Source organism: Tenrec ecaudatus, chromosome 5, assembly GCF_050624435.1.
Source record: "Tenrec ecaudatus isolate mTenEca1 chromosome 5, mTenEca1.hap1, whole genome shotgun sequence".
Classification (NCBI taxonomy): domain Eukaryota; kingdom Metazoa; phylum Chordata; class Mammalia; order Afrosoricida; family Tenrecidae; genus Tenrec; species Tenrec ecaudatus.
Genome location: NC_134534.1, coordinates 136,110,912 through 136,137,233, shown reverse-complemented (window position 1 = coordinate 136,137,233; position 26,322 = coordinate 136,110,912). Strand labels below are relative to the sequence as shown.

General features: G+C 50.7%; 2 protein-coding genes across 3 annotated transcripts in view; one reads left to right on the top strand and one right to left on the bottom strand.

The window, feature by feature from the left end:
* Positions 1 to 17,335, top strand: part of SLC25A26 (solute carrier family 25 member 26) — a 167,899-nt gene extending 150,564 nt beyond the window's left edge. The window contains exons 6-9 of one of the 2 annotated variants that reach the window (XM_075549915.1): positions 1,681 to 1,750; positions 9,700 to 9,764; positions 11,621 to 11,694; positions 16,212 to 17,335. In XM_075549915.1, coding sequence (XP_075406030.1) covers positions 1,681 to 1,750; positions 9,700 to 9,764; positions 11,621 to 11,694; positions 16,212 to 16,329 — 327 coding nt within the window. In that variant the 3' untranslated portion in view covers positions 16,330 to 17,335. The remainder of the gene's footprint in view (positions 1 to 1,680; positions 1,751 to 9,699; positions 9,765 to 11,620; positions 11,695 to 16,211) is intronic. The other variant, XM_075549913.1, reaches the window with a different exon arrangement.
* LRIG1 (leucine rich repeats and immunoglobulin like domains 1) overlaps positions 17,208 to 26,322 on the bottom strand; it is a 104,052-nt gene continuing 94,937 nt past the window's right edge. The window contains exons 11-19 of the mRNA XM_075549912.1: positions 26,132 to 26,203; positions 23,065 to 23,228; positions 21,486 to 21,806; positions 21,036 to 21,317; positions 20,077 to 20,496; positions 19,839 to 19,964; positions 19,321 to 19,467; positions 18,769 to 19,035; positions 17,208 to 18,663 (exon numbers count right to left, since the gene is read on the bottom strand). Of these exons, the coding sequence (XP_075406027.1) occupies positions 18,428 to 18,663; positions 18,769 to 19,035; positions 19,321 to 19,467; positions 19,839 to 19,964; positions 20,077 to 20,496; positions 21,036 to 21,317; positions 21,486 to 21,806; positions 23,065 to 23,228; positions 26,132 to 26,203 (2,035 nt within the window). The 3' untranslated portion in view covers positions 17,208 to 18,427. The remainder of the gene's footprint in view (positions 18,664 to 18,768; positions 19,036 to 19,320; positions 19,468 to 19,838; positions 19,965 to 20,076; positions 20,497 to 21,035; positions 21,318 to 21,485; positions 21,807 to 23,064; positions 23,229 to 26,131; positions 26,204 to 26,322) is intronic.

The following is a 26,322-nucleotide window of genomic DNA, read 5'->3' as shown; positions in this document are numbered from 1 at the left end:
ATCTCACTTGTCAGTTATTTGGCTCCTGAAAAAATCAAATCACCAAATGATCAACAACTACTGTAACCCAAAGATGAGAGTGGAGGGGAATAAGGAAACCAGACTCATGGAAGTGGAACAAGCAGAAAGGAGCCTGGAGGCCAGTCACGCAGGGTAAAGCATGTCACCAGTGTCCATGGACAGCGTGTGCAGAAATTGGAATGGCAACCTAAAATGACTCTGACTTGAGCAGTTAAAACCTTGTCAATAGACTCCCCCTATGAGGCAGGTTGGACCTGATCTGGTTTCCCAAATTCTCTGTATTTTTGGCTTTTATTGTTTTTGTTGTTGTTGTTCATATTAGAACGCATCTCAGAGGTGTTTGTCAGTGGAGGCCACTCTCCTGAAGCTGTGTTAGATGCTTTCCCGTTTTTCGCTCTGTGGGACCCAGGACTGAGGAAAGGGTAGGGACAGCAAGCAGACTCAGGAGGGGAGGAAGGCACAGGGATGGTGGTAGGTTGTCAAAGGGAGACGATGTCAAGAAGGCCATGTAGAAAAAGAACGTTTGGACACTGATTGTGGTAGCAATTGTTTAATTCTGCTTGATGTAACTGTAATATGGAATGATTTATATATTAAATCCAAAATCATAAGAACAATAGTGCAGGCTCTGCTGTCAAAAAGCCAAACTTGCTGCCATTGCGTCGATAACAATTCATAGCAACCGCTAGGACAGGGTGGAACTGGCTCTGTGTGTTTCCAAAACTGTAACTCTTTACGGGAGTAGAAAGCCCCATCTTTCTCCTGTGGAGCTGACTGCTGGTTTCAGACTGCTGACCTTGTGGATCACAGTCCAGTGTGTAACCGCTGTACCACCAGGGCTCCAGAAAGCCTCGCTTCTCCCGGAGAGCAGCTGGTGGTTGCAGCCCAACGTGGTACCCGCCCTGCCACCAGGGCTCCTTGCTGTCAGGTAGCCTGAACAGAATGTTCACTGGAGCCAGCGCCTCGGGCTGCTGTAGGGCTGTGGGTTCTAATCTGCATAAAGAGACTAGGTGGTGGCAGGATTTCCCATTTTTTGGGACTAGATCCTGGCTCCTAATAGATCATTAACTCCTGGTGGGCTCAGGGAGCAAGGCACCATGTCTCTGTCATTCCCATGTTGCCAGGCAGAAACTTGACATAGGCACAATCCTAAACCTATTACATGGGAAATATAAAAAGGTTTGAGGAATGTTTAAATTGATACTTAAGTAACAAAAGCTTATCCTTCAGATGTGTAAAGCACGGTTTTTAAAAGATCTGGAGTACAATTTTGCCACACTGTTCTGAACTGATTTGTATATTGTGGTGTTTGCTTGCTTAGGGTTATCTAAGAAATACTTAGGGTGTTGCACTGACTGACAGCTAGAGGTTGTTTATTTTTATCTGTGTACACAGACTCAGATGTGACTGTATGTGTCATAGATTTCTTGAAAATGGTGTCCTTTGCATACCAATGTAGCTGTCACCCATATTTCTTTAACTTCATTAGAACGCAGTCACGTCCTTGGGTGAATCATTTATGTCATCACTGAAGCATGTCCCCAAAATAGCTTCTTACTTGAATTCCCATCCCCAGAGCTAACCCACAGGAGGTTCTGATAAATTCAATCAATTTAATAACTTGTCTTTTTTTTTCTCTCTCTCTCTCCTCAAACCCAGGCGCTTTGGTCCTGGAGGCAAGGTCACATGGTGGATTCTTGGCAGTCAGCAGTCTGTGGAGCTTTTGCAGGTGCAAAGGATTTCATTATACTGGGAAAGACCAAAGAGTGGGGGGAATGTGACCGTATTAACTGTGCAAGCCAGCGTTCTTCAGAAAGTCCAGATTGTTTAGACGGGGACAGTCCCACTTGCTGTTTGAGGAAAGAAAGTGTCTTAGGCGGAGAAGCGAGGGGAAAGGGGTGGGGGGCAGGGGACTTTCTAGAAAGGTGTCTGGTTGAAAGACAACCATTTTTAGACAAATTTCCTTTTTCATCTTTATGAAAGCCTTCAGTCAGGCCCTTAGATTATCTTAAAAATGATTTATAAGCCCTTCTGTGGGAAGAGGCATGATGTGGGGGCAGGGCTCACTATGCTTCTGTCTGCCCGGAGTCAAGTGTGTGGGGCCGCGCTGTTTCTGTAGACGGTCGTGATTCACGGTTCATGTGACATGCTTGACAGCTCTGTGGATTAACTGGTGTCAGGAGAGCGGAGGCCACTGCACAGCTCACCGAAGGCTAAACCACTCTGTGGGGGAAATAGGTGATCACAACATCAAATGTCTAGAATTTTTTAGATGTGAACAAAGTGGTCAGAGCAAAGGGACAATATGTGATACTGTGTCATCTTCACTTGGCCAGCCATGTAAAATTTCAAGTATGGTTTTAATGAGAACCCAGATGCTGAAGGATTTATTAAGTGATAGGTTTAGCAGCCTAGGAGGGAAAGTCATTTTGTTATTACAAATAAAGGTAAATTATAATTACAGTCAAAATAAAACAAAATGGAAATTTGCCAGAAAATCTGTCAGTAAATTGACAGATATGCTGGCTTGGGATGTCAACTTTATTGGAAAATAATTCTTTTCAATTTTGTTTTAATGGTGCTTGGATTAGGGTTTTTGTTGTAGCTACTAGGGAATCGGGAAAAATGCCTTTAATAGGATTCTTTTATTAATAATTGGAGCTGTTTGACATGTGGAACTGGTAATCCAAAAAAAAGAAAGAAACTTGCCTCTAGACACGAAGTCAATCCAGCCCGATGATGATGGATAATTGTTTCCACATGACAGTGCCAGTTGCTGGGTTCAGTGAGTAGGTGGTCTTGATTTCTTTTCCAGGGGCCTGAGCCCCCAGTCCCTGAGAGAAGTGTGTCTTTCTGTGCACTACCTCCGGTGCCCTGGGGACCAAGTGAGCCTTAGGGAAATTTAGTCATTCTGCCTCAAGAAGGCCAAGTCTTGAAGTCCACAGTACCATAAAACCTCCATATGTTGAAATAAGCCTAGTTCCCAGGTCCCACCCCTTAAAAAGCAAATTCAAAACTTTGCTTGCAAAAAATGTAGTATTCTGTGAAATTTAGACTCAGCACAATTCCTTTTTCTGAATAATGCTCTATTCTCTCACTCACTTTTACTCATTCTCTTTCACCTCACTCTCTCTCTCTCACTCACCCTCACTCTTACGCACTCACTCACGCTTTCTCACCCTCACTCACTCACTCTCACTCATCCTCACTCACTCAGTCTCTCACTCTCACTCACTCATACTCACTCACTCACTCTCATCCTCATTCACTCTGACTCTCTCTCACTCACTCTCACTCACTCTCACTCATCCTCACTCACTCAATCTCACTCTCACTCATACTCACTCTCTCACTCATCCTCTCTCACTCACCCTCACTCTTACGCACTCTCACTCACCCTCACTCTTACACACACACTCACTCACTCACCCTCACTCACGCTTTCTCATTCTCACTCACTCACCCTCACTCACCCACTCTCTCACTCACTCTCACTCATCCTCACTCACTCAGTCTCTCACTCTCACTCACTCATACTCACTCTCTCATTCATCCTCACTCACTATCACTCATCCTCACTCACTCTCTCACTCACTCACTCTCTCACTCTCACTCATCCTCACTCTCTCACTCATCCTCACTCACTCTCACTCATCCTCACTCTCACTCATCCTCACTCACTCTCACCCTCACTTACTCACTCTCTCACTCACTCACTCTCACTCATCCTTACTCACTCTCACTCATCCTCACTCACTCACTCACTCTCTCACTCGCTCTCACTCTCACTCATCCTCACTCACTCACTCTCACACTCATCCTCACGCACTCTCACTCATACTCACTCTCACTCTCTCACTCACTCTCTCTCACTCTCACTCATCCTCACTCACTCTCACTCTCACTCATCCTCACTCACTCACTCACTCTCACTCATCCTCACTCACTCTCACTCATCCTCACGCACTCACTCATCCTCACTCACACTCACTCTCACTCATCCTCACTCACTCACTCTCACTCACACTCACTCTCACTCATCCTCACTCACTCTCACTCATCTTCACGCACTCACTCATCCTCACTCACACTCACTCACACTCACACTCATCCTCACTCACTCACTCTCACTCACACTCTCACTCATCCTCACTCACTCTCATCCTCACGCACTCACTCATCCTCACTCACTCTCTCTCACTCACTGTCTCACACTCTCACTCTTACGCTCATGCACTCACTCTCCTGTGACTGCTGAGGAGCGTAGTCAGGCCTCTACTTCTTCATCCAACTAATGAATAAGCAGGCCTTCCAAGCTCCAGTTTCCTCACTTGTCCTCGGAGATTAAGTGAGACACTGTATGTGTTAGTATTTTGTGATCTGTAAAATTGGCCACCTGGAGGAAATGACTGCCATTTCCATAAAAACAGCCAATCCTTGGAGAAAGATCATTTATTACCATCCCAGTGCTTCTGCTGCACGATTGAAAGGAAAATACACTGATAATGCCACTGTGTGTAGTCATCCCTGTCGAGTCATTGTATTCCTCTAACTGAGGTCCTGATGAGTGGACGTTTTTCTCCAGGATCGGAAAATCAGTTAATCCACACGCATTTGGTACCAGATAAAATCAGGGAGTTTGTTACATGTGGTGTGTTTTGACATTTTCTTTGGTATGCATGATCACATCGAGGAAGCAGGTGATTGTGTTGGTAACCGTCACAGGGAGTCCCTCTGTGGTGTGAGAAGGTGCTCTCTGCCCGGGCCTGCGACAGCGTTCAGTACACAGTGCGGAGAGCTGCCCCACGTCAGGCCGCGTGGCCGGTCCCTTTCAGACAGGACTTGCCAGCTCGCTGCACTCTCTGCTGCTGCTGGCCCTGCAAGCAGTTATGAAACTTGCCGTAAAGCAGCAATCGGATTTTTCGTCCTTGTGTCCTCTTCTGAGTCTACACTGGGTGGCTTCGTGTCCCTCGGTGCTCTCCCTCGCCCGTGCTTGTTCTTGGAACCACTTGGCGTACATATCTGAAAACAACCCTTGAGGTTGGAGGTGTCAGTGGCCCTCAGGTCCAGAATTCCCTTGGCTTCTGGTCAGGGGCTAAATTAGGAAAAACAAAGGGACTTTGCCAACTCCCTCCCTTCAAACTAACTTCTGGACAGAAATTTGCAGGCCGTCTAAGTAATTGTGATGTTTACTGCTATAATGGGGTTTGCTGCCTTGCTCGTCAGCTTTTCTTCGCTAACTACTCACATCCCCAAAAGAGGAGGTCTTCTCAGGGCTGGGGAATTCTAGAGTAGGGTGATAAGGGTCTGTTTGGGTAACAGGTGAGAAAGTTTGACACAACCTTTAAAACACATAGACATTTTTTGGTTCTCATTTGCTTTTAAGTTTTGGAGATTATGCAACACGGGTGCATGAAGATGTTCATGCATCCCTCGCCTGGTCTCCTCAGGGGGCAAGCCTGGGAACCTTCAGTGGCAACTGGCTTTTGCAGGTTTAGGCTCGCAATTCCCACTCCATTCCCAGCTGGTGGCTGCAGTGCCCGCTCCAGGCCTGTTTGGGAAGGTGGCTGCTCTGTTGCAGTTGCTCCCCAGGGACACTTGAGATGTGGTTTCATTTTGAAAGTTTGCTTTACCCTGAATCTGCTCACTGACTGCAGGGCGTTCAGTAAAACCGCGCTCTAATGGAGGCCACTGGAACTGACCTCACGTGAGATTTGAACACTAAGGAAGCCTACAGCTGCTGTACCCAAAATTATCCCCACCTGTTCGGCACTGTGGGCAAGGCACAGTTCCAAACACTTCCCAGAGACTCGCTTAATTCTCCTCTTGAAGAAGTAGCCATTACTACCTACATTTCACTGGGGAGAAAACTGAGCTCACGAAGAGATATTAGTGTGTTCCTTATATTTATTGCCAGTACTTTATGGTCCTGTGAGGGAAAATGTACAAAATAACCACATTTTAACAGAAAGCACAGGTCCCTCTACCCCATTATGATCAGTCATTGCATTTTCTTCACAAATCTCTTTTAGGGGCCTCATTGAAAACATGGTGAAGTTTGTGAATTCAGAGAATGTTTTATATTTAAAGACATTCAAATTGATTTAGTAATAGCTGCCATAGAGCCCAGTTTCTATCATGATTTCCATCATAGAACCTATTTTACCTTCTGTGTGTTCGTTTCGAACTTTTCTTCACCTTAAAGAAATGGGTTGCTGGTCCTCATAAATCCCTAATAAAACAGATAGGCAGCCATCCCACAGTGAAGGGAGGCAAACTTGCGCAATAGACAAAAGAAGTCTTGATTTGTTATGTGTCCAAGTTTATTAGAAAGCAGATAATTTTCAACATAGATGATCTTAAGAGTGTGAGTGATCAGAGCGGAGACAGATGATGACCTTCCCTGATAGCCCTTCAGATGCACCCGCTGTTTCAGGACAGACAGTCGGCGAGCATCTTCCAATTGCGAGAGAAAATGGTGTCTGTTTGTCCCGTCATAACTATCCTACTCTGGGCCTTTACTTACTTAAGTCTTCCCTCAGCACAAGAATACTTTGTTCTAATAACTTGGCAGTGTGTGATACTCACCTTCCCAACACAATTGCTGAAGACAAAATAGGTGCATAAGCAAATGTAGTGAAGAAAGCTGATGGTGCCCGGCTACTGAAGATCTAGTGTGTGGGGTCTTAAAGGCTTGAAGTTAAACAAGCAGCCATCTAGCAGGGAATCAACAAAGCCCACATGGAAGAAGCACACCAGCCTGTGTGATCACGAGGTTGTTGGCAGGATCAGATATCCGAAGATCAAAAACAAACAACTATATCCATGTGAAGGAAAGGGGTCAGAGTGAAGACCCAGGGCCCATCTTTAGCCAATTGGACATTCCCTCACATAAGGGTCACACGGAAGGGATGATCCACCCATGGTGCAGTATGACACAGGTGAAACACAACATTTCTCTAGTTCTTTAATGCTTCCTTCCCCGACTATCATGACCCCAGTTCTACCTCACAAATTCCGCTAGACCGGAGCATGTACATTGGTACAGATAAGTGCTTTTGACACATGGGTTTCAGGACAGATAACCCCCTGAGAAGCAGTAATGGGAGCAGCGATACCATGAGGATTTGGGGAGGGGGAGGAGGGGAGAAAGGGAGAACCGATAGCAATGGTGGATGTCTAACGAATAGCAGAAATGTGAGTGAAGGGATATAGCGGGTAGTGTGAGAGAGATACACACCACCATGGACCATTAATGGTTCACAAGGCCAGAAGGGGAGGGGAGGGAGGGAAAAAAGAGGAGCTGATAGCAAAGGGCTCAAGTAGAAAGATACTGTTTTGAAAATGATGGCAACATATGCACAAGTTCACTTGATATAATTGATTGTGGATTGTTATAATATCTGTAAGACACCCTCCCCTAAAATGATTTTAAAAGAACCCTTAATATCTATTCAAATAAGATTACATAATCAATGTCTGACTAGTATAGGACTGGTATGGCAGAGAAAAGGACACAAACCACAATTCCCAGTCTCCCTCCTGCCTCCCTTTTAGAGAACAAGTGGTAATCTTCAATTTGTAAAAACTAGACATTTGTCTCTGGGGCCCGTGAAGTATGTTTGATAGCCTACCCTGTGTGGTCGGGTGACACTGGCAGAAAACCCTCACGCCCCTGCCCACCCAGAAGGGAGTGAGTCACCTGTGGGTGAGGTGTAGTGTAGATACTTAGCAGAGACTCAGTAATTCTCCCCTTGAAGAAGTAGCCGCTACTATATGTACTTCACTGGGGAGAAAACTGAGCTCACCAGGAGAGTGTCCAAGAGCTCCGGTTCTGAATGAGTCACACAGGCTGTGTCGTCTCTGATCTGCACCAGCTCCCACTTTCTCTGCAAGTTAGCCCCTAAGCTGCCAAGTCCCCACCTGTGGGGCCGTCCATTTTCCAAGTGTCCATTAACTATAGAATGAGCCAAGGCCAAGGTGCAGAGGCCATTTGACTTAGTGCCAGAGAGGGAAACAAAGCCCCCTTGATGTTCGGGGTGGGAAGTCTTGGTGGAGAGTGCAGGTCCACTGCCCTCACTCTCCCTCTACTCCCCGGGCCCTTTTGTTTCTCAGGATCTTTTGTTTACTGGACATAATGCTTTCCTCAGTAACGTTTCCATGATCAAAGGTATATTACTACTCTAAAGCAGACAGAAAACATGACTTAAAAAAATAATACTAAGAGGATTTCAGGGCTGTACAGACATATTTTTTAGAAGACTTGAAACTTATCAAGTCTGACTCTCGGCAACTTTTTCGTGCGGAATGATGTTGTTTACATGCTCATCATGTAAACATGTCTGTGACTACTCAAGCCTCCCCACTGTTGGGTTGATCCTGACTGACAGGGGAAAACTGCCCTGTGGGTTTCCAAGGCGGTAACTTTTTACAGCAGGAGAAAGCCTCATCTTTCTCCCTCGGTTGGGGGTTTTGAGCTGCCGATCTTGTAATGCACTATGTCAACATGGCTCCTGTCTGTACCAAAGGGGGCTCTATGTTCATGGTAATCAATACTCTTTAAGGCTGTGTCATTCCAAGTTCAGGAACAGAGAACATGAAATCGTAAATTAGCACATCTTTGACAGCGTCACGGCCATCATAAATGTTACCGAGTGGAGGAGGGTCCGGGTCGTGAGTGTATTCTGGCTGCATGTTTAAAGCTGTCTGGTAGAGCTCAGGTGGCTCTCTGGTCCACATGCCACCCAACTTGGAGCAGAGTGCTACTTCAGGAGCATCCCTCACGTGCTCTCCCCAGCCCTCCCTTGTCCCGGGTGCAAGCCTGATTCAGAAAGCCCTTTGAGTTGTTTATTTCTGAGAACCTTGGATTTCTCTCCCCAGGGTCTCGTGGATTTGAAGTGTATTCTGTACCATATTACGTAAAATCCTGACACCAGTAAACGGTGCTGTCCGCTTTGGCAATCGTGGCACTTCAATTGAGAAGAGCAAAGGGAGGCAGGAAGGAGAGACTGAGAAGCTGCAGCAGTGGAGAGCTTGGAAAGGTGGTTACTCTCATTGGCCTATTGTCTGGATGCCCGTGACATAGAGAGAGCCTTACTCCTTTAGCCTTTCCGCTGGGCGTCCAGCCAGCTAAGCGCACATCTTCATAGCGATGCACGGTTCCGTTTGTCCACGTGGCCTCATGCGGAGAAGAGAAGGCAGGCGCATTTGGGGTCCGTGTAAAGAACAGTGGGCCCAGCAGAAGGCCCAGGGCCTGCAAGTCAGGAGCACAGGAGCAGTCTCAAATCAAGTGTGGGTATCTGCCCCCAAGAAGGGCTCCAAAAGGTCATGGGAAAGGCCATCGTCTCTTAATTCCATTTTTCCATGACCTTTCTGGAGCCCCTGTGTGTACCCATGCCAAGTTTATATGGAAACTGGAGGGTCTCTTCTACTTTCTTCCTTTTTTAACCCGAGCGTGTAACGCACTGTCTGGCCACCTCTTTTAGGTGAATTCTAAGTCCCTGCAGAAGCCCCGAAGCATGTGGGAAGAGTTGGTATGCTCACATCCCACTCTTGAGTCAGTCAAGAAGGCACAGTTGTGTGTTTGACAGAGTTTTGAGGAATTAAAAAAATTATACTATCACCCTGCTTCCACTAAGCAATCTCTTCCTGGTGTGCTGGGTCTTTTTGTGTGCACAGGTGGATTTGCAGCTGTGGTCACCACGCCCCTGGATGTGGCAAAGACAAGGATTATGTTGGCAAAGGTGAGTGGCAACATCATGTCATGTGGACATGACAGGTGCTCACTGCTTGTCTATTCACGAGATCAAGTGAGTGAAATGAGGCTCTTCCTCTGCCACTGTTCTCAGAGGCGCCCTGTAACACTGCTGACGTTGATGAGATGCCCACAGTAGCCATGCGACTAATGGCCAGAAAGTATTTCACTTTTCAGAATCATATTTCACCTATATCACAAGTTCTGAAGCTTATGTTGCCTACTGCCCCCTTTTCAGAAAAATAATTACCGGGTGCCCCCTGGCAGTGAAAACTTTCTTCGTGGAGCCCGTAATCCAGGACAAGGTGTAGGCATCTGATATTGCAGCCTGCAGTCCCCCCCCCCAATAGTTGTAGCACCCCGGGCAGGGCAGTATGCCCCCCTTTGGGAAACACCTCCATTCTCTAAGCCAGTAGGGTTGCTGAGCATCCCCCTGGCCCCATGGTGGACTGAAGGCTTAGAAAGGTCAGCTTCCTTTGTGCCGTGCCACATGCAAGCTGTGGGGTCTGAGCACAGGCCATGCATAGCATGAAGTAGGAAAGACTGGCCAGTTTTCAGAATTGCTTGGAGGTTTTGTTTAAAAACAAAATTGATTTTTTAAAAACACTAGACTAATAGGGCAGAGGAATGTCATATATACAAGGAGGTGCCCCCCCCCAAAAAACTGGAAAAAAAGCTCTGCTGGGCAGAGCTTTAATAGTATGCATTTCCCCCACTAGGCAAGAGTTGAGCAACTTGCTCTGAGTTAGTGCACCCAAGTGGCATGGCCTGGGAAGACTCTGGTCTCAGTGGGTTTTTTCGTAAAAGAAGTTTCGCTCAAAACTCATTTTTTTTTTTTTTTTGCCATGGCCAATTCAAGAGAAGAGCATGTGGCTGTGACATTTTGTTTCCTCTTTGGGGGTGGGTAGGGGAATCCCACAGACAGTTGTGATGTTGCACACAGCTTACAAGGACAGTGTGTGACAAAAAGGGTCTGATTTGTGGCAGACGAGGGGGCTAGTTGTCCAGCCGTGCAGCCATCTCAGTGCACCAGTTTTAGGCAGAAGACAACGTGCCTTTCTTGCCCCGCACACGTTACTGACCTGACTGAGCAATGGGGATTACTGTGAAGGTTATTTTGTAAAAAATGTAGCTTTGAAAAAAAATCCCAGGTTTTTGGGGGCACCCCCTCATTTATTTCCAGACCTAATCAACAATATTAAAACAGTCACATCGTGTAGAAGATAGGACAATAGAGGAGCACTCTAGTACTTGGGACCACATGGAAGAAGTCGGTCAGGTTTTAGATTGAACATGGCATTCTCTATCCAGTATCGTTATTAGCTACCTAACAAACAAACAAACCTTCATTTCCATCGAGTTGGCCCCTACAGGCAGAGTAGAACTGCGCCTGTGTGTTTCCAGGCTGTAACTCTTTGGGAGAGTAGAAAGCTTCATTCCCACTTTCCTCCCCAAGGAGCAGCTGCAAACTGTTCATCTTGAGGTTAGCAGCCCGACTCATACCCCAACACCAGCGCATACGTAATGCTCCCGATGACTCCGTCCTGTGCAGACTCACCTTACTCCCCGTCGGTGACTGTGACATAGCTGAACATGGATACTGTGGGCCAGCTGAGCTCTGCTGACGGGTCTGACGGGGAGAGCGGAGCCTGCTTCCCTCCTGTGCAGCCCGGCCAGAGGGGGGAGTGCTTGCCCCAGTGCTGAGTGGGGTCGGCAGCATCGGGAGACCCATAAGAAACACCCCTTTCTGTTGGAAACCGTCCTGGATGAGAGCTGCGGGAGCCATGTGCCCCGTGGTCTTTGGGGAGTTTCCGAAGACGATGACTTCTTTGCCTTTATTTGCAGGCGGGTTCCAGCACTGCCAGTGGGAACGTGCTCTCGGCTCTGCATGGGGTCTGGCGGACACAGGGCCTCTCCGGGTAAGGCCCAGCCGCTGCCAGCCCCCTCGGGCTGCCTCCCCTTCAGCCTGCATGCGATCGCCTCGGCACCCTTCACTTCTTCTGTTACGTCCTGCTGGTTGTGAGGTGCCACCGTCGGTCCAATAAGTCTTTACAGAAGCAACCGCCACTGCCGTCTCCCAAGCAGTGGCTGATGGGTTTGAGTCAGTGACCTTTGGGTCAGCAGCCAAAGCTTCTGTGCTCCTAGAGCTCCTTTTGTCCTAGCCAGAGGTCTCTGCATCTTGTTGTTATAATTACATTTGCTGTTGAACATGAGGCCACAAGGCACCATTCAGTTGAGCCCAGTGATTCTCAGCCTCAGTCATCTTGGCATGAGGAGGACATTTGCAGGCTGGCCCCTCCTGGTGATGGCCGCAGGGTAAACATAGGTGTCGGCTGCCCCAGGCAGGGCAGTGGGGAAGGGCAATGCTGTTTAGAGGGGAGCCGTTTGAGTGCTTCATTATGAGCAACCGTTGGGGAGCCCAGGTGTCTACGTAGCTATGTGTGAAAACACCAGGCACGCTGAGGAAGAAAGATGGGGCTTCTATGCCTGGAAAGAGTTAAAGTCTGGGAAACTCAAGGATTGTTGTACTGTGTCCTGGGAAGTCCCTGTGAGTCTGCCTGTGCTTAATGGCATGGTAGTGAGTTTGTGAGTGTGTAACAAATGACTTTCAGCACCTCGGTTGCGAACCACTGATCTTTATTAAGTGCCTCGAACTTCTAGCACCCTACAAAGAGCCTGCTCTCTCGGGTGCTATGTTAGCATTGCTTTTGAACACAGAATGGCAAAGCTCTGTGTGAGCATGTGAAACTAAACTGCTCTCGGGATCGCCGCCAGTTCCCTGGGAGTGCTCAGCAGCCGCCCCTCGCAGGGCCTGAGCCGACGGGCCAGCTTGTCCATGGGAGCAGAGCTGCTGCTGAGCCGGGCACCCCGGCCTTCATGGCTTGGCGATGCTGCCATCCTGTCTGACCCCAGTGCAGGAGGATCACTTACGTGATTGTAGTTTTCGGTGTCGGGTATTGGGAGTGGGGAACGTGGGGCAGGTTGGTTGGGCCACAGGTCAGCTGTTTCCAGAAGCACGATCTAGCCCCTTTTAAATGTCTACCCTAGCATGTCTGGCACCGGGAGGATGTGGTGACACCGTAGGCCAGCAGTGCTGTCCGAAGGACTTCCAGGTTCTGAGAGACATGGCGAGGTCTCCCCGCAGCAGGAAGGATCCTGGTGTCCTAGGAACCTTGCACCTGCAGCTGCGAGTGTGAAGGACTAAAAATCTGCCCGCCTCAGGCGCCTTCCTCCTAGTAGCTCTAATTCTAGCTTAACATGGAAATGGTGAGAGAAGACCGACCTCAGGGCCGCCCGCCCATCACAGGCATGAGATGCAAACAGCACTGCCTGTGTGCGTAGCTCGTTTAGGTCATAACAAGCCAAAATCCTGAGCTCCCATGTAGCAGGTTGCTCGGCAACTATCGGTCCATATTGCACCACTGCCCTAAGCTTTGTGGAGTTTGCCTTTCCTGAGAAAGCGGCTCGGGGTTGACAAAGCCGCGACCAGTGCGCTTGTTGAGGGCATCTCCTGAGGAGAAGGCAGAAACGAGATGTTGGCGGACCCACTCACGGGCGTTACATCACTAGCAATGGCATCGTCGGACTGAGCCGGGGCTTCACACGCATAGGCTGGTGTCTTTTCTCTGTACCCACTGTAAGCCCTGAGTGCAGGCGGCACACCCAGTGCTAGCAGACTGGGGTCTGCCAAGCAGAATGGTCGCATCCAAATCTGACTGCCAGGAGGCAAGTGCGTTTAATTAGCCTCTCCAGGAATATAGTAGACGACAGGTAATTGGCAAACAAACAAAATAGCCAAAAAGCAAACCAAAGTCAGCCCTCAGCACCTGGGCAGCCATTCTGAACAGTGGTCCTGGTGTCCTCGACCCTCATGTACTCAGGCCAGCTTCCAGGTGCCTTACACACACACACCCTCCAAAAAATGCGACAAGAACGAAATTGAAGAATGGGAACTTTGCCACGGGTTCTGTGAAGCGCCCTTGTTCTGTTTGTGCAGGCCACAGGTTCCTCTGAGGTGTGGTGCGGCTCAGACCTCAGCAGGGATGGGGCGAGCAGGTGGGGTCACAGCGGAGCCTGTGTTATGGAAGAGCGGCTTCAAGGCAGGCTGGTGGGCCACGCCAGAGCGTCACATGTGCTTTAGGTGCAGTAGGCAGAAAGCAGATGGGACGTTTGCTTGCCCCTGGCTGCCCCTTCCTGCTTTTCTCTTGTGCTAGTCACAGACCGGCTTTGTGGTTCTGTGGCAGCACTGTGCTAAGCCCGCACGTTGGCTTTCACGCTGACCCGGGCTTGCTGGGACACACCCCTGGAGTGGTCTGTGCTCCAGCTTGGTGGGTCACCCGCTATACAAATTACGTTAAGGCTGTAATTATGGTAATAGATTCAATTGTCATCTCGTGAAACCATAAACTGCTTCCATCTGCCTCTTGCCAGGAGCAGCTGAGCTCCTTAGCAGCAAATGCTGAGCAAGACCTGGCTTTCAGAACTGATAGTAGAGGCAGGCTGGCAAATTCCAAGCAAATATGGCTTTCCGTGGCCTCTGCTCGCTACTCCCGGCACCCCTGCTTGTGTGTCAGGAACGGTAGGGTCTGCCCTTGTGGCCTGAGGGACAGTCAGCTCATAGCAGTACTTGCCCGGCTACAGCACAGAAAACCAGGCCTGCATGGCGATGCCAAGATGAACAAGTGTTTAGGGTTTTGTTGTTTTTGGTCTTTGTACTTTTGTATAGCATTTTCTTTTTTAAGATGTTTTATTGAAGGCTCCCTCTTTTTGGTTTTTTTTTAAAATACTTTTATTGGGGGCTCTTACAGCTCTTGTAGAAATCCATACATCAGTTGTTTCAAGCACTTTTGTACATGTTGCCGTCATTGTTTTCTGGGCATTTTTCTATTGAGCCCTTGGTGTCAGCTCCTCCCACCCCCCCACCCTCGTGGCTTCATGATAAATGATAAATTATTATTTCCATATCTTACACCGACCATTGTCTCCCTTCCACCACGGTTTCTCCTGTTCATCCCCCTGGGGAGGGGAGGGGTACAGTTATGTGTGGATCATCGTGATCGGCACCCCCCCTCCCCCTGCCATGGCATTTTTGGCTATTTCTAGATAAGAAAAAAGAGGCTTTAAAATGCATACATGGTATTTGACATTAAATCCTATTAGCTAACTAGGAAGCCTCCCACAAAACCACCCGACGCGCGTTTTCCCCAGGCCAGCAGAGCACTGACCTCCCAAGGCAAGAAGGCCCGCCAGCAGCTCCTCGGTGGTTTGTTTTCCAGCAGGGACCTCCCTCCAGGTCACTGTGGGGGTCCACCTTGTAGCACTCTTTGGTGCTTTGTCCCTAGACGACCGTATATACTCGTGTGTGGGTTGAGTTTTTCAGCACATTTTTTATGCAGTTTTTGTGGAGAAATTAGATGCCTCGACGGCTATTAGGGCCAGCTTAGACTCGAGTATATATCGTAGAAACCGTGCCTCCTCCCTAGCACACCCACTAGTTCTGAGTTCGAAACTGTTCTGAGCACAGTGGTCCTACTGGGGGATGCAGGCAGGGAGCATCCCAGGTCACGCAAGCCTCAAAGGCGAGTGAGCACTCATCATACGGACCAGTCCGACCATGGCGTCCAAACAGGCTATCAGATAGCTGCAGGGTCAGGACTTGATCCTTTAGGACCTGTTTTCTACACCTGTGTAAGGACGCCCGCCTGCTGTCCAGCTTCTGTGTGCGCGCAGCGCAGAGCTGTCGCCTAGCTGGGGCGGGCGGCGAGTGGGCGGCAGGTTTTGGTCTTTTCTCGATGCTGTGGCGTCGGAGTCCACCCAGACTCCATGGCGGCTACGGGAGGCGTTTTAGCAGAAGGAAGTTCCAGTCGACATTCCCCTGGCATTGGTATATGTGGCTCCCACTCTCTCCTCAGTGTTGAAGGATGTTGACCTCCTGCTCATTGAACTGCTGTCGTTGATTGCCACTTCACCTACTGTGGCTCTCTTCCTGTCCCGCAGCAGGGGCTCCCTGGGGACCTGACTATGGTGGCTTCAGTGGACTGTCTCTAAAGAAACAGTGAGGGAGTCACAGGGACCGGCTGAGACCACTGTAGACTCCAGCTCGAGAGACCCTGCGGCCTCACCCATCAGCCTTTTACTGCTTTCTGGAGAGTGGCTTTCATCCTTTGGGAGCAGGGCTCACCGGGCTGCTTTGGAACAAAGGCTCTGGGAGAGTCCTTGCTTATTGCGAGTGCTCACCAGCCAGCAGGGCTGTGTGCAGCCACGCTGCCAACCAACAGCTGTGCTCAAACTGCCCCGGGCCGCCTGGGGAATGTCACTCAGTGCCATTCTGAACAGCCCAGTGTGGGTGCTGTGTGGAGTTGAACAGAGTGCGGTAGTGCGATTTGCGGACCTTTTTTACTCTCACTGTAAGATCTCCCACTGCCTTTTCGTCTAGGCTGTTCGCAGGTGTCCTCCCTCGGATGGCCGCCATCAGTCTGGGAGGGTTCATCTTCCTCGGAGCTTATGACCAAACCCACAGCATGCTGGCCGACCTTGGCAGAGTGCACTCCTGAAACCAGCCGGCACGGACTACTTGGAGGGAGGACCGAACACTGGGACTCCGATGCTGAAAACAGGTCTTCTGGGGGCAGGCTTGGCTCACGTGAGGTCCTCATGCACAGCCCGTGTGCCAGCAAGTTAGAAACGCAATTCTGTCCCGAGGAGGACTTTTGAGCCTTATTTTAATAAATAAGTGTGTCATGGTGAGGGCTGGCCCTCCAGAGCTTCATTTGAGCTGTCCGTTTCCTGCCACCTGATACATAGGGACACTAGGCATCAGAATCGACTAAATGGCAGTAAGTTTGACAGTGAGAACCTGCTTTAAAGAAAGGGCGGGGGTTGTATATGGGGTAGGTGGGTGTCTTCCCTCCTCCCCCAACTTAGTCAAAAGCTTAAGAATTAAGATGCACGAATTAAGCATGCTTTCTGGGTAATCTGGTTGATGTGTTTAATTACCTCCACTTAACAGACTGTATGTATTACGCTGCAAAAAAATTATCCTAGGATCCAGTTGTGCCCACTTACGCCGGAGCAGTGGGCCCCGGATGAAAGAAAGGGCCTAGCCAGCTGGAGGAAACACTGTCTCAATCAGTAAGGTTTATGCCTGGAATTCACAAATAAAAGGGAAGCAGTGGGGAGGTCGCTACACTCTGGAATTTTAGAGCTTGACTAACAAGCTCCAGGTTTAGAAAAAGACTGAGAGCAAGATCTCTGGAATCTCGCCGTGTAGTGTCAGCTCTTCCCTGCAGCAGTCTGGGATGCTCATTCTCCTTTTTGGGGAAGAAGGTAAAATTAAAGGCAGGATGGCTGGATTTGCAAGGGACGCTGTGGAATTCACTGCGGTGAAGCAGCGCTCTGGTTAATACCTGGAGAAGGATGACCGGGCACACGGTGAACATTTATAAATGAACTTTTATTGAAAACACTTCAGTGCTATTTGTTAGCTGCTTCAATATTTTACATGGTTTTCAATGTACATTGTACCAAAAATCTCTATAAATAAATACTTTGTACATAAAAGTAAAATACTTCCTCTTTCACATTGCCTCGCAGAAGCAGCAAATTCACATCTGTTGTGGAAGTAACGTTAATGAGTTAGGGGTTGAAGCTCGGGCTCACCTTTTGGAACAGCACAGGTGGCAACAGGTAAAGCACTTGTCAACAGTCGCCTCCAGCTTTCTGCCAAAGGAGCTTGAGGACCCGTCTTTGTTTCCATTTCACTTTTACTGGATTTCCCATTGGCACTCAAGGCTAAGGTTAGCTGTAGCCCCTAAGCGTGCAAAACCCCAGAACCCAAGTCGGGCTGTCTCTTGTGCAGTCTGAGCCCCCTCCTGTCTCTGGCTGGGGGGGAGGGGGTTAACATGAATACGGGCCTGCTCGGAGTCCTCAGTAGAAATAAGCTAGCCCTGAAAAGGAGGAACTTACTTAATCACCCAAGACCAATGCATTATTATTGGCAAATCTAAAACATCTCTTTTGAGAAATCCACAGGTAGCAACACCAGCAGCCTTTCCGGCTGATCCAAAGCCTCCACAGACACGTCCACATTGCTGTCAGCACAGCGTGGGCGCAGGAAGGGCAGGGTCTAACTCCTTGCAGTGGATTCCGGTTTCATTCTCCTTTAACCAGCATTCACTGTGCCTGCAGGGGAGGGGCTGACCCTCACGGTTAATCTGCATCCTGACGGGCACCCTGCCCCAATGTAGTTCCTAGCGTTTATAAATTCCACTTGTGCGTTAAGGCACCAGAAAGATCCCAGCCTCCCCAAATTAAACAGAAGCCTGGTATGAAAAATAATATTGCCAAAAAGGTACGCTTTTTAATCTGTTAACCATGCACTGAAGATCAAAATAGCCTCTGTAAAAGATATATAATATATATATATATATATGAAATCTCTGAAAACTCTTATATACACTGGTTATCAAATACTTTTTTTGCCTTTTGTGCACAATAGCCAGCTTGCAGTCTGTGCTTCTGGTGCAAGTCCTCTGAGCTATCGGTGGACTCCTCGTGGAAGTCAGAACTGTACAAATCCGTGACGCCTGAGTCTGAGCGTCCGTGCAGCCCCTCCTACCTCCGAGGTGGGCGCCATGAGAGCTGAGGCAGAGCTTAGATTTTTGGTGCAAAGAGCAAAGGCACACCCCGTTTCCCAAGGAGTTGTTCAGTCAGTGGGGTGGACTCGGGGCGGTGCCCGTTGGGGAGAAGGAAGTGCTGAGCTTCACCGGGGGCCTCAGGATGGCCGGCGATGCCGACTGTGAGCTCAGGGTCGCCTGATGGGAGGACTGAGGGCAGCTGGAGGTCTGGAGAGTCCGGCTCACACCACCTCGCTGAAGTCCAAGAACCTCCTACAAGACAGGGAAGAGGGGCGACTGAAGTTCTTGTACCAACCCCCCCGCATAGTGCATTCCAATCCGTCTGCTATGGCCACCGCAGTCACTAAGAGAAGCTACCTTTCCCATCCAGAGGTGCTGCTGACTTGTTCTTCAAGGATAGCACCATTCTGTCGTGATTGCTGGGGTAGAGGGAGCCGGGAGCGTCAACACAGGGCGCATCCACAGTCTCGCTGCTCAGGGTTTGTGGACAGTGTTCTTGGTTGTTCCCCCCAGCCTCCTGGCCGCTCGGAGTTCTAGGCTGGGCACCGTCTCTGGACGCAAGTTCCTGGGCATGATCAACTGCTCCAGTGCTGCTGTCACTGTGTCCTCGTGGGCCGCTGTGCTCTGGGGGGACAGAGTCAGTAGCCCATCAGAGCCAGGCCGCCTCCCCCCACGGCCCAGTGCACACACAGAAAGACTTGCCAAAGAGCCCTGCTGCCGAGGTACAGAGAGTCTCCAAGCCGGGGAGGTTTGACCCTCGGCCTCATCAATGTACAGAAACTGACTTACTCATATATGGAATACAAAACTCCAAGGTAGCCACAGACCCATCTCCCCTTCTCTTGCATATAGGTCAACCTGAGTTTATTTTCAGAAGAAAATCCTTTTCCTGGTGGAAGCTCCCGATACCTGTTTGATGTGGGCCAGGGGTCCTATGGGCATTCTCTGTCGTTTTCCAGGGCTCTTTACTGAAGCCCACGCAGAGCTTGGGCTGTCTGCAGGCAACGCCGTGAGTGTCCGCCTCCGGAAAGAGGAGCACATCTCTCGGGCAAACACCTGCAACAGATTGCCGCAATTAGGGGCCTTGGGGGAAATAACACCTGCCACAAGAAAGAAGCCTTGGGGAGCAGTGGGACCAGGGCTGCTTGCACAGGCCTGTTCGAACGCTCTGCAGCGGGGACAATGACTCTCCAGGACGCAGCCTTTCAGTGCCCTGTGCAGAGAAGCCACTCCCAGAGGGGCAAAACTTGAGTACAGCTGGAATGAAGGGACTTCATCCAGGATAAAAAATTTGTCCCCGAATACTACTGGAAGCCGCCTCGTGAGCACAAGGGACGCCTCCTCCACCAGAACGGCTCTGCTTTCAGTCTGTTCACTACAGCTGCACAGTCTCACACCAGGCCTGCTTTTTGGCGCTTAGGCCTTACCATTGCTCTCAATGTGTCCGTTGACCTGATGGCCACCCTCAGTCCTGACCACAGTGTCCTGCCGGTCAGAAAGGGTCCCCTGAGAAGAGAGGTAGCTTGGAACATCAGGCGGCACAATGGTTTCATCTGCAAGGAGACAAGATTGTCAAGAAGCCCAGAGACTGAGGGAAGGAGCCAAGTTCACTCTGAACCTCCACACTGACAAACAATGCCCACGGGACTGATGGCCCCGCCTGACCTGTGTTGGTGACGCTGTACTCCTCGCTCTTCTTCCTGGTGTGGTAGATGATGCACACCCAGACCAGAGAGGTCAGCACGATGCTGCACACCACAGCGATGGTGAAGATGCCCATGCTGGTCCCGTCCTTCCTGCAGCCCACGGTGGGCAGGACGCTCAGCTGGCTGTGCGCCCGCTCCGTGCCCAGGGCATTGGATATCTCACAGGTGTATCGGCCTGCGTCATCGGCCACCACGTTCTGAACAACAAGCAGCTGGCGGCCAGGGGTGAAGTGGTGCCGCTCACTGAGGTCGAGGGGCTGGTCCCCCTTGAGCCAGGTGATGCGGGGTGGTGGGCTCCCGGTGGCTTTACATTGGAGAGCCACTGTTTCTCCGATAGACACCACACGGTCTTCCAAGGGCACCACCAGCGACGGGGTTTCTGCAAGAAGGCAGTGCAGGTCTTAGAACACTTGATACAGGCCTGCCCGATCCTCTGTAACATGCCACGGAAGCGCTTCAGAAGAGCTAATTCCAAAGCACTCGGGGGATGGCTTTTCAACAAGGAGAACAGTCCCTGGGCCAGAGGTCCTCCACCGTTTCTAGACTGTCCCATTTAAAGGGCCATTCTGACTCGTTTTGCTCCTAAACCCTACAAAGATGCGTCCTTCACTGGTCATCATTGGCTGCTGTTTGAAGACATGGAGCTGTTGGTTCAAGACAATCTTCAAAAACCACCCCTCCGTGCCCCCCGGTCTAAGTCAATTCCAACTCAGTGACCCTGTAGGACAGCGGTTAGTGGGCTCAAGCCAGTGACCTTTTGGCCACCAACTGACTGCTGTACAGTGGGCAACGCCCAGAGACGCGTTCAGAGGTTACCAAGCTTCCTTGCACTGAGCAGTTGCCTCGCCTGGCCCTGCCACACCTTTGCTATGCGAGCAGCTGTCTCATCCACATGCACACAGGTGTCAAGAGGCATACCTAAGACGGTCAGGGTGGCGTTGGCAGAAACGGAGCCGGCAGTGTTTTTGGCAGTACAGCTGTAGACACCCATGTCGTCCACTTTGACATCAGTGATGAAAAACACGTCGTCGTCGGGCATCACGTGCATGCGGCGCTCCCGGGCTGCGGGGAAGTCTGTGCCTCCATCCTTCTGCCAGGCGATCTGAGGGCTGGGGTGGCCCTGGGCAGCACACTCGAGGCGGGCCATGGTGCCAGTTCGGATGGCGATGTCCTGGGGCATTTTGGTGAAGGATGGCAACACTAGAGGACACAAATGGGCCAGATTACAGAAAGCGACATGCACCCCACCCCAGCCCCGCCTCTCTCCTGCGGCATCAAAGGCTCTGGACTGCTAGCCAGGTGCTGAACTGTGCATACCCAGGAACAGGACATAACGGTACCCCAGCGAAACCTCCCTGCCTCTCATACCGTTCACTATAAGCCTGGCCTTCTGCGAGTAGGTGGACCCGAAGTGGTTGGTGATGATGCACTGGTAGTGGCCCTCATGCCCAAAAGTGACGTGACGGAGGTGCAGGATGGTGGTGTACTCCATCACCTCCCCGTCCTGCGGGCGGACATGGGCGAAGTTCTCCATGTCTGCGTTCACCAGGACCTCACTGTCCTTCTTCCAGGCGAAGGTCATCGGGGAGCTGCTGCTGCTGGCTGCCGAGCAGGTGAAGCGGATGTCCTTGCCCAGCACAGCCACCGTCATCCCAGGCTGCGTGATGATTTGGGGCTTAGGAAGGTCATCTGTGGGGAGAGGACCTGGAGTCACCTGGCTGCTCTGAGCTGCCTGCAAATCCACCCCGGACCTGACCTTACGGGGCTCTACCACTTAGGACTGGGCAGGCCTCACTGCAGCTGTCACGGCCAAAGGGAGGTGGGGATGGAGTTTGAGGGTCTGTTAACTTTTCATTCCATTTTCCCACAAACCTTCCAATCCCAACACGGAATGCCCAAGAGAAAGTCACCACCGATTTACAGCGCTCCATGGGGTATTGTTAAAAACGGGTGGATTTCCACTGGTCCTGGTCCCCAAGTCTCTGTAGCAGCTCTAACACTACGGCCGAGCTGCTGGGGAGCAGGATCAGACAGGGTTTAGAGCGTCCAGAAAAGGCTCCTCGGAGATCTGTCCCTAAGTGACCCATCTGGTAGCCACTTGGACACACTCCTTCGCAGAGTTTGCCTTTACTTGGCCGGCCTCTGTGAGCACGCTTCTCCTATTGATTACAGGCAAACACACAGCCATTGCCATCCACGGTTCTCCCCCTCCCCAGCCCCGAGCAGCTGCTGCCACCGCTGTGCACTGATGGTCCTCCACACCAGGAGCAGGATCACACCCCATGCCAAAGCCCAGCTGCTGGCCCTGTCGCAGTGACCTCCACAGCCATTGTGCACCTCAACACGGGGTCGTCTTCTGAACATGGGGTGCCGGGCTCCTAACTCAACTAGTAGGCGAGTGTTCTCAACTGTTGAGCATTTTCTGGGTTCACTGCAACCAAACTCAGATCCTGCTGCCCCTGGTCAGGAGACAGCCAAAGCCTCGTTCCAACGATCAGAAGGAATCTTTGGACTACAAGGAGGTCTGGCAGCCTGAGGAACAGCGAGCGTGCAAGTCAGCATCAGGGGATTGTTTCACTAGAGCAACCACACTCCAGAGACTTGCTTTCCCCTATTTAACGTGTTCATTCTTGGGGTTAGAAACAAACCCGCTGAAATCCCAGCGCTGGACACCAAGTACATCCCCAGCTTCATCTGGGCCCCAGAGCCCTCCTGAAACAGAGCCGCAGTCTCACCAACCCCTTCTCCCTTCTATGTGCACGTACTCCAAGAACCTCGACATTTCCCGGTCAGGAAGTGCCACGTGTGGTTTCCGTGGGTGGCACGCTGCATGCAGCAGCTGACCAGAACCCTGGTGGGAGCTGCTCTGGTCCCAGGAGTCACGCCATGATGAAGAACACCTCCCCGCCTCCCCTTCCCAGACAGGAAACCATATCAGCCCTCTTACCACACACAAAACTCTCCGAGGGCACAGAGAAGATGCTCTGGCCCTTGAGTGACAGCGGGTGGGCACAGGTGGCGGTCACAAAGGCTTGCAGTGTCCTCCCCATCAACCAGGCAGGCAGCCATTTCAGCTGGCAGTCACATAGGAAGCTGTCACTGCTGATGTGGCTGAAAAAAAAAGGGAGTGGAGGCTTGAGGGTGACCACAAATGAGTGTCCTCAACCCACATAACCACCAGCTTTCAAATGTCTCAGAGCACATTTCCCACCCAGTAACCCACAGCAGTACCTGCAAGCTGCCTGCGATTCTACTTAAAATGCAGCTTCTGGCTCAGAACAGGGAGGGATCCACTGGTTCCCCTCCACTCCCACCCCCTTATAGTCAGCCCCCAGGTGATGCTCAAGCTATGTGGGACCAGGCAGTAGCAATGACAGCTAATTGACCCATCTTTTAAGGCAAGCACTGTCTGTCTGTGGCCCTGGAAACATCCTCTCACCCTGGTAGGGGTGAACTAGCAGTTCGCGTCCCCTGACAGTAAGCTACCTGGGAAACTTGGACGTCAACTCTGACACCAAGTCTAGAAGGGCTCTCTGCCTATGACGCTGCTAGTTTTCCATTTGGCCAACCTGCAGTTTCAGACTCCCACAGTGCACCTGGCCAGCGCAGTTCCCTGGTTGGCCTATCTAACTACACCTGCATCATGCAGGAGGCCGCAGGATGTAGCCCCACTCCCTACAGAGTGAGTGAGGGTGAGTTCATGGCCACCGCCTGGAGGGCAGGAGAATGCACTTCGGTTGTACACAGTTTGAACCACCACGGAGAATACTGTCCTTTTCAGCTCAGCAACTAAGCATAAACCTTTTAAACAGAAATTGGCATGCGCCATCTCAGTGGGCATTCCTTCCTGAGGAGTCAGGGAAGACCTCAAGGCTGTGCGCGACCGAATGGTGGCCACCTCACGGCAAGGGAAAGTACCCGGGCCTCTCTGTAACCAACTTCTGTGGTCAAAGCAAGTAAGCTTGTAAAGTCCCCAAATTAGTATGTGTCAATGGCCTCCTCCGTCCACCATTTTCTTTGGTCATCAAGGCAGCCATGGCCTCCACTGCAGCTGCTGGGTGAATGAGGAAGGGGGGGGGGGGTGTGTGTGTCCCATCTACACAGTCCTGCTGTTTCTACTCAATCCTGTAACCAACCATAACACATCAGTGTTGCACTGTGTGTTTGATGGGCAAGGAGCTCTCTGCTTGGAGACACGGGGGTGGGGGGGGCGAGGGAGCATTCCCACAGGACACGGCAGCTTCTCAGCAGGAGTTGTGAGCGATTGGTGGCGAACAGACGGCCAGTTCTCAGACCTCTGCAGCCCAGGTGAGGAGCCGAAAGGCCTCTGACAGCTGCCTCTGAGTCCGCATCAAGGCCAAGGTTAGGTTGAAAGCCTCGCTAGCTTTCAAAGGTCCCCACTCCTCCTCCACTGCTAACTCAAAACACAGCCTCCACTGCTGACAGGCTCTGACTTTCCAGGCCCTGCTGCCCCTAGCCAGTCCAAGCCTCGCTGGCTCACACTGTGCTTGCTTGAATCCAGCTCAAAGTGTGTTTCTAATCATCACTTGTGGAAATTTACCCAGAGGAGGACTAAGTGGCCAGTACAACTGCCTTGATCCAATGAACGAAGAAAATGACCCAATGGAATTAGCTGTATCTTCTCCATCTGAGGCCTGGGCCTGGGCCAGCCGCAGCTGGGTACATGGAGAGCCTGCCGGGAAAGCCAGGCAGGGGAGCCAGGCGGAGCTACAGAGGCACGTGGGGTCCAAGGGCCGACCTAGTTCTTCGCAATGAGAAAACCATCTCAGGAAAACATAATTTTCAGGCAAGCCCAAAAATGTATCTTCTAGCCCCTTCCTTCCCTCTTCCCATGGATCAGCCCCTTTTTCTCCCCGAGCCTTTCTGTGAAGAGTGAGAAAGGCACCGAACCCGCATATGTACTCTCCTCTCATGTTCACACACACGTCCAGACGTCCACCCTCCGCAGATGGTCTGAAACCATCTCTCTCTTCCCCTTCCCTGGAATGAACACTGTCAGCCCTCCAGTGCCACGGAACTAGCTGCTAAGTTCAACACTATCTGAAGATCACGGTCCTTCCAAGAAAGAGCCTTCTAGCTTGAGACTTGAATCTCTCAGAAAACTATGTCAGGCCCTCTCCTCACCCAGAGAGGGTCACTGGGAGCCTGGCTGGAGTTTTCCACTCAGCACACAGGAATGGCAGCTGCCATTCTGTCAACACTTGGAAGAGGCCAAAGTCATACCCATGGAATCAGATTCTCATATGGGAAAAGGAAAGGAGACTTGGGTGTGGCCATCAGAATCCAGCCACTCTCCTGGAGCCTGCGTCCAGCCCTTGTCACCTTCAACAAGGTGCAAGTTCACCGCAGTCACCTCCAAGACGGGAGGTGGCCATCCCTTATCTCGGACCATCCTTGCTCCTTAAAGGCAGCTCGGAAGTAAGGCACTTTGCTGTAAGCCAGTGCTTATCAACCTGGGGGGGTCGATCAACCCTTTCACAGGGATCGCCAATTCACAACAGTAGCAAAATTACAGTTAAGGAGTGGCAACAGAAATAATTTTATATGGTTGGGGGGGGTCACTACAACATGAGGAAATCTATATAGGAGGGTTGAGCACCATTGCTTAAGCAAACAAACGGTAAGTGTCTGCCCCTGATAGAACTAAAGGGGTGATTATCACGTGAATCAGCCAACAGACAGCCCAGGCTGCTGCCCAGTTTGGGGAGCAGGGCTATAAGGGCAGTCACGCCCACTCGTTTGCATCCTGTCTCCAGCTGCGTTCTGCTACAGCAGCAGCTGTATGCGGTCAGGAGAGAAACACGTGTGCTGTGCCGGCTTTTAGGGGAAAGTCTGCCCAGCCCTGGTCCAAAATAAGTCCCCAGTGGCATTTTGGGGAAAGGATCTACAACTAGACAATCAAAACTCTTCCGCAAAGGGGGCATGACTGCGTTACAGGAGTCATCTTCCTCACACACTCCATGCTCCTAAGAGCTCCGAGTCCCCGTACTTACAGCTCTTTGAGATTCTTCATCTTCACAAAGGCGTCGGACTGCACAGATCGGATCGCATTCTCACCAAGGTTCCTGAAAAAGAACACGCTTCGCTCAGAGAGAAATCCCAGGTCCCCGTAAGGGTCAGCCATCCCCTTAATTCTCTGAGGCAAAGCCGCCTGAGGATTTCTGAGTCCCAGCTATGAGCCAAA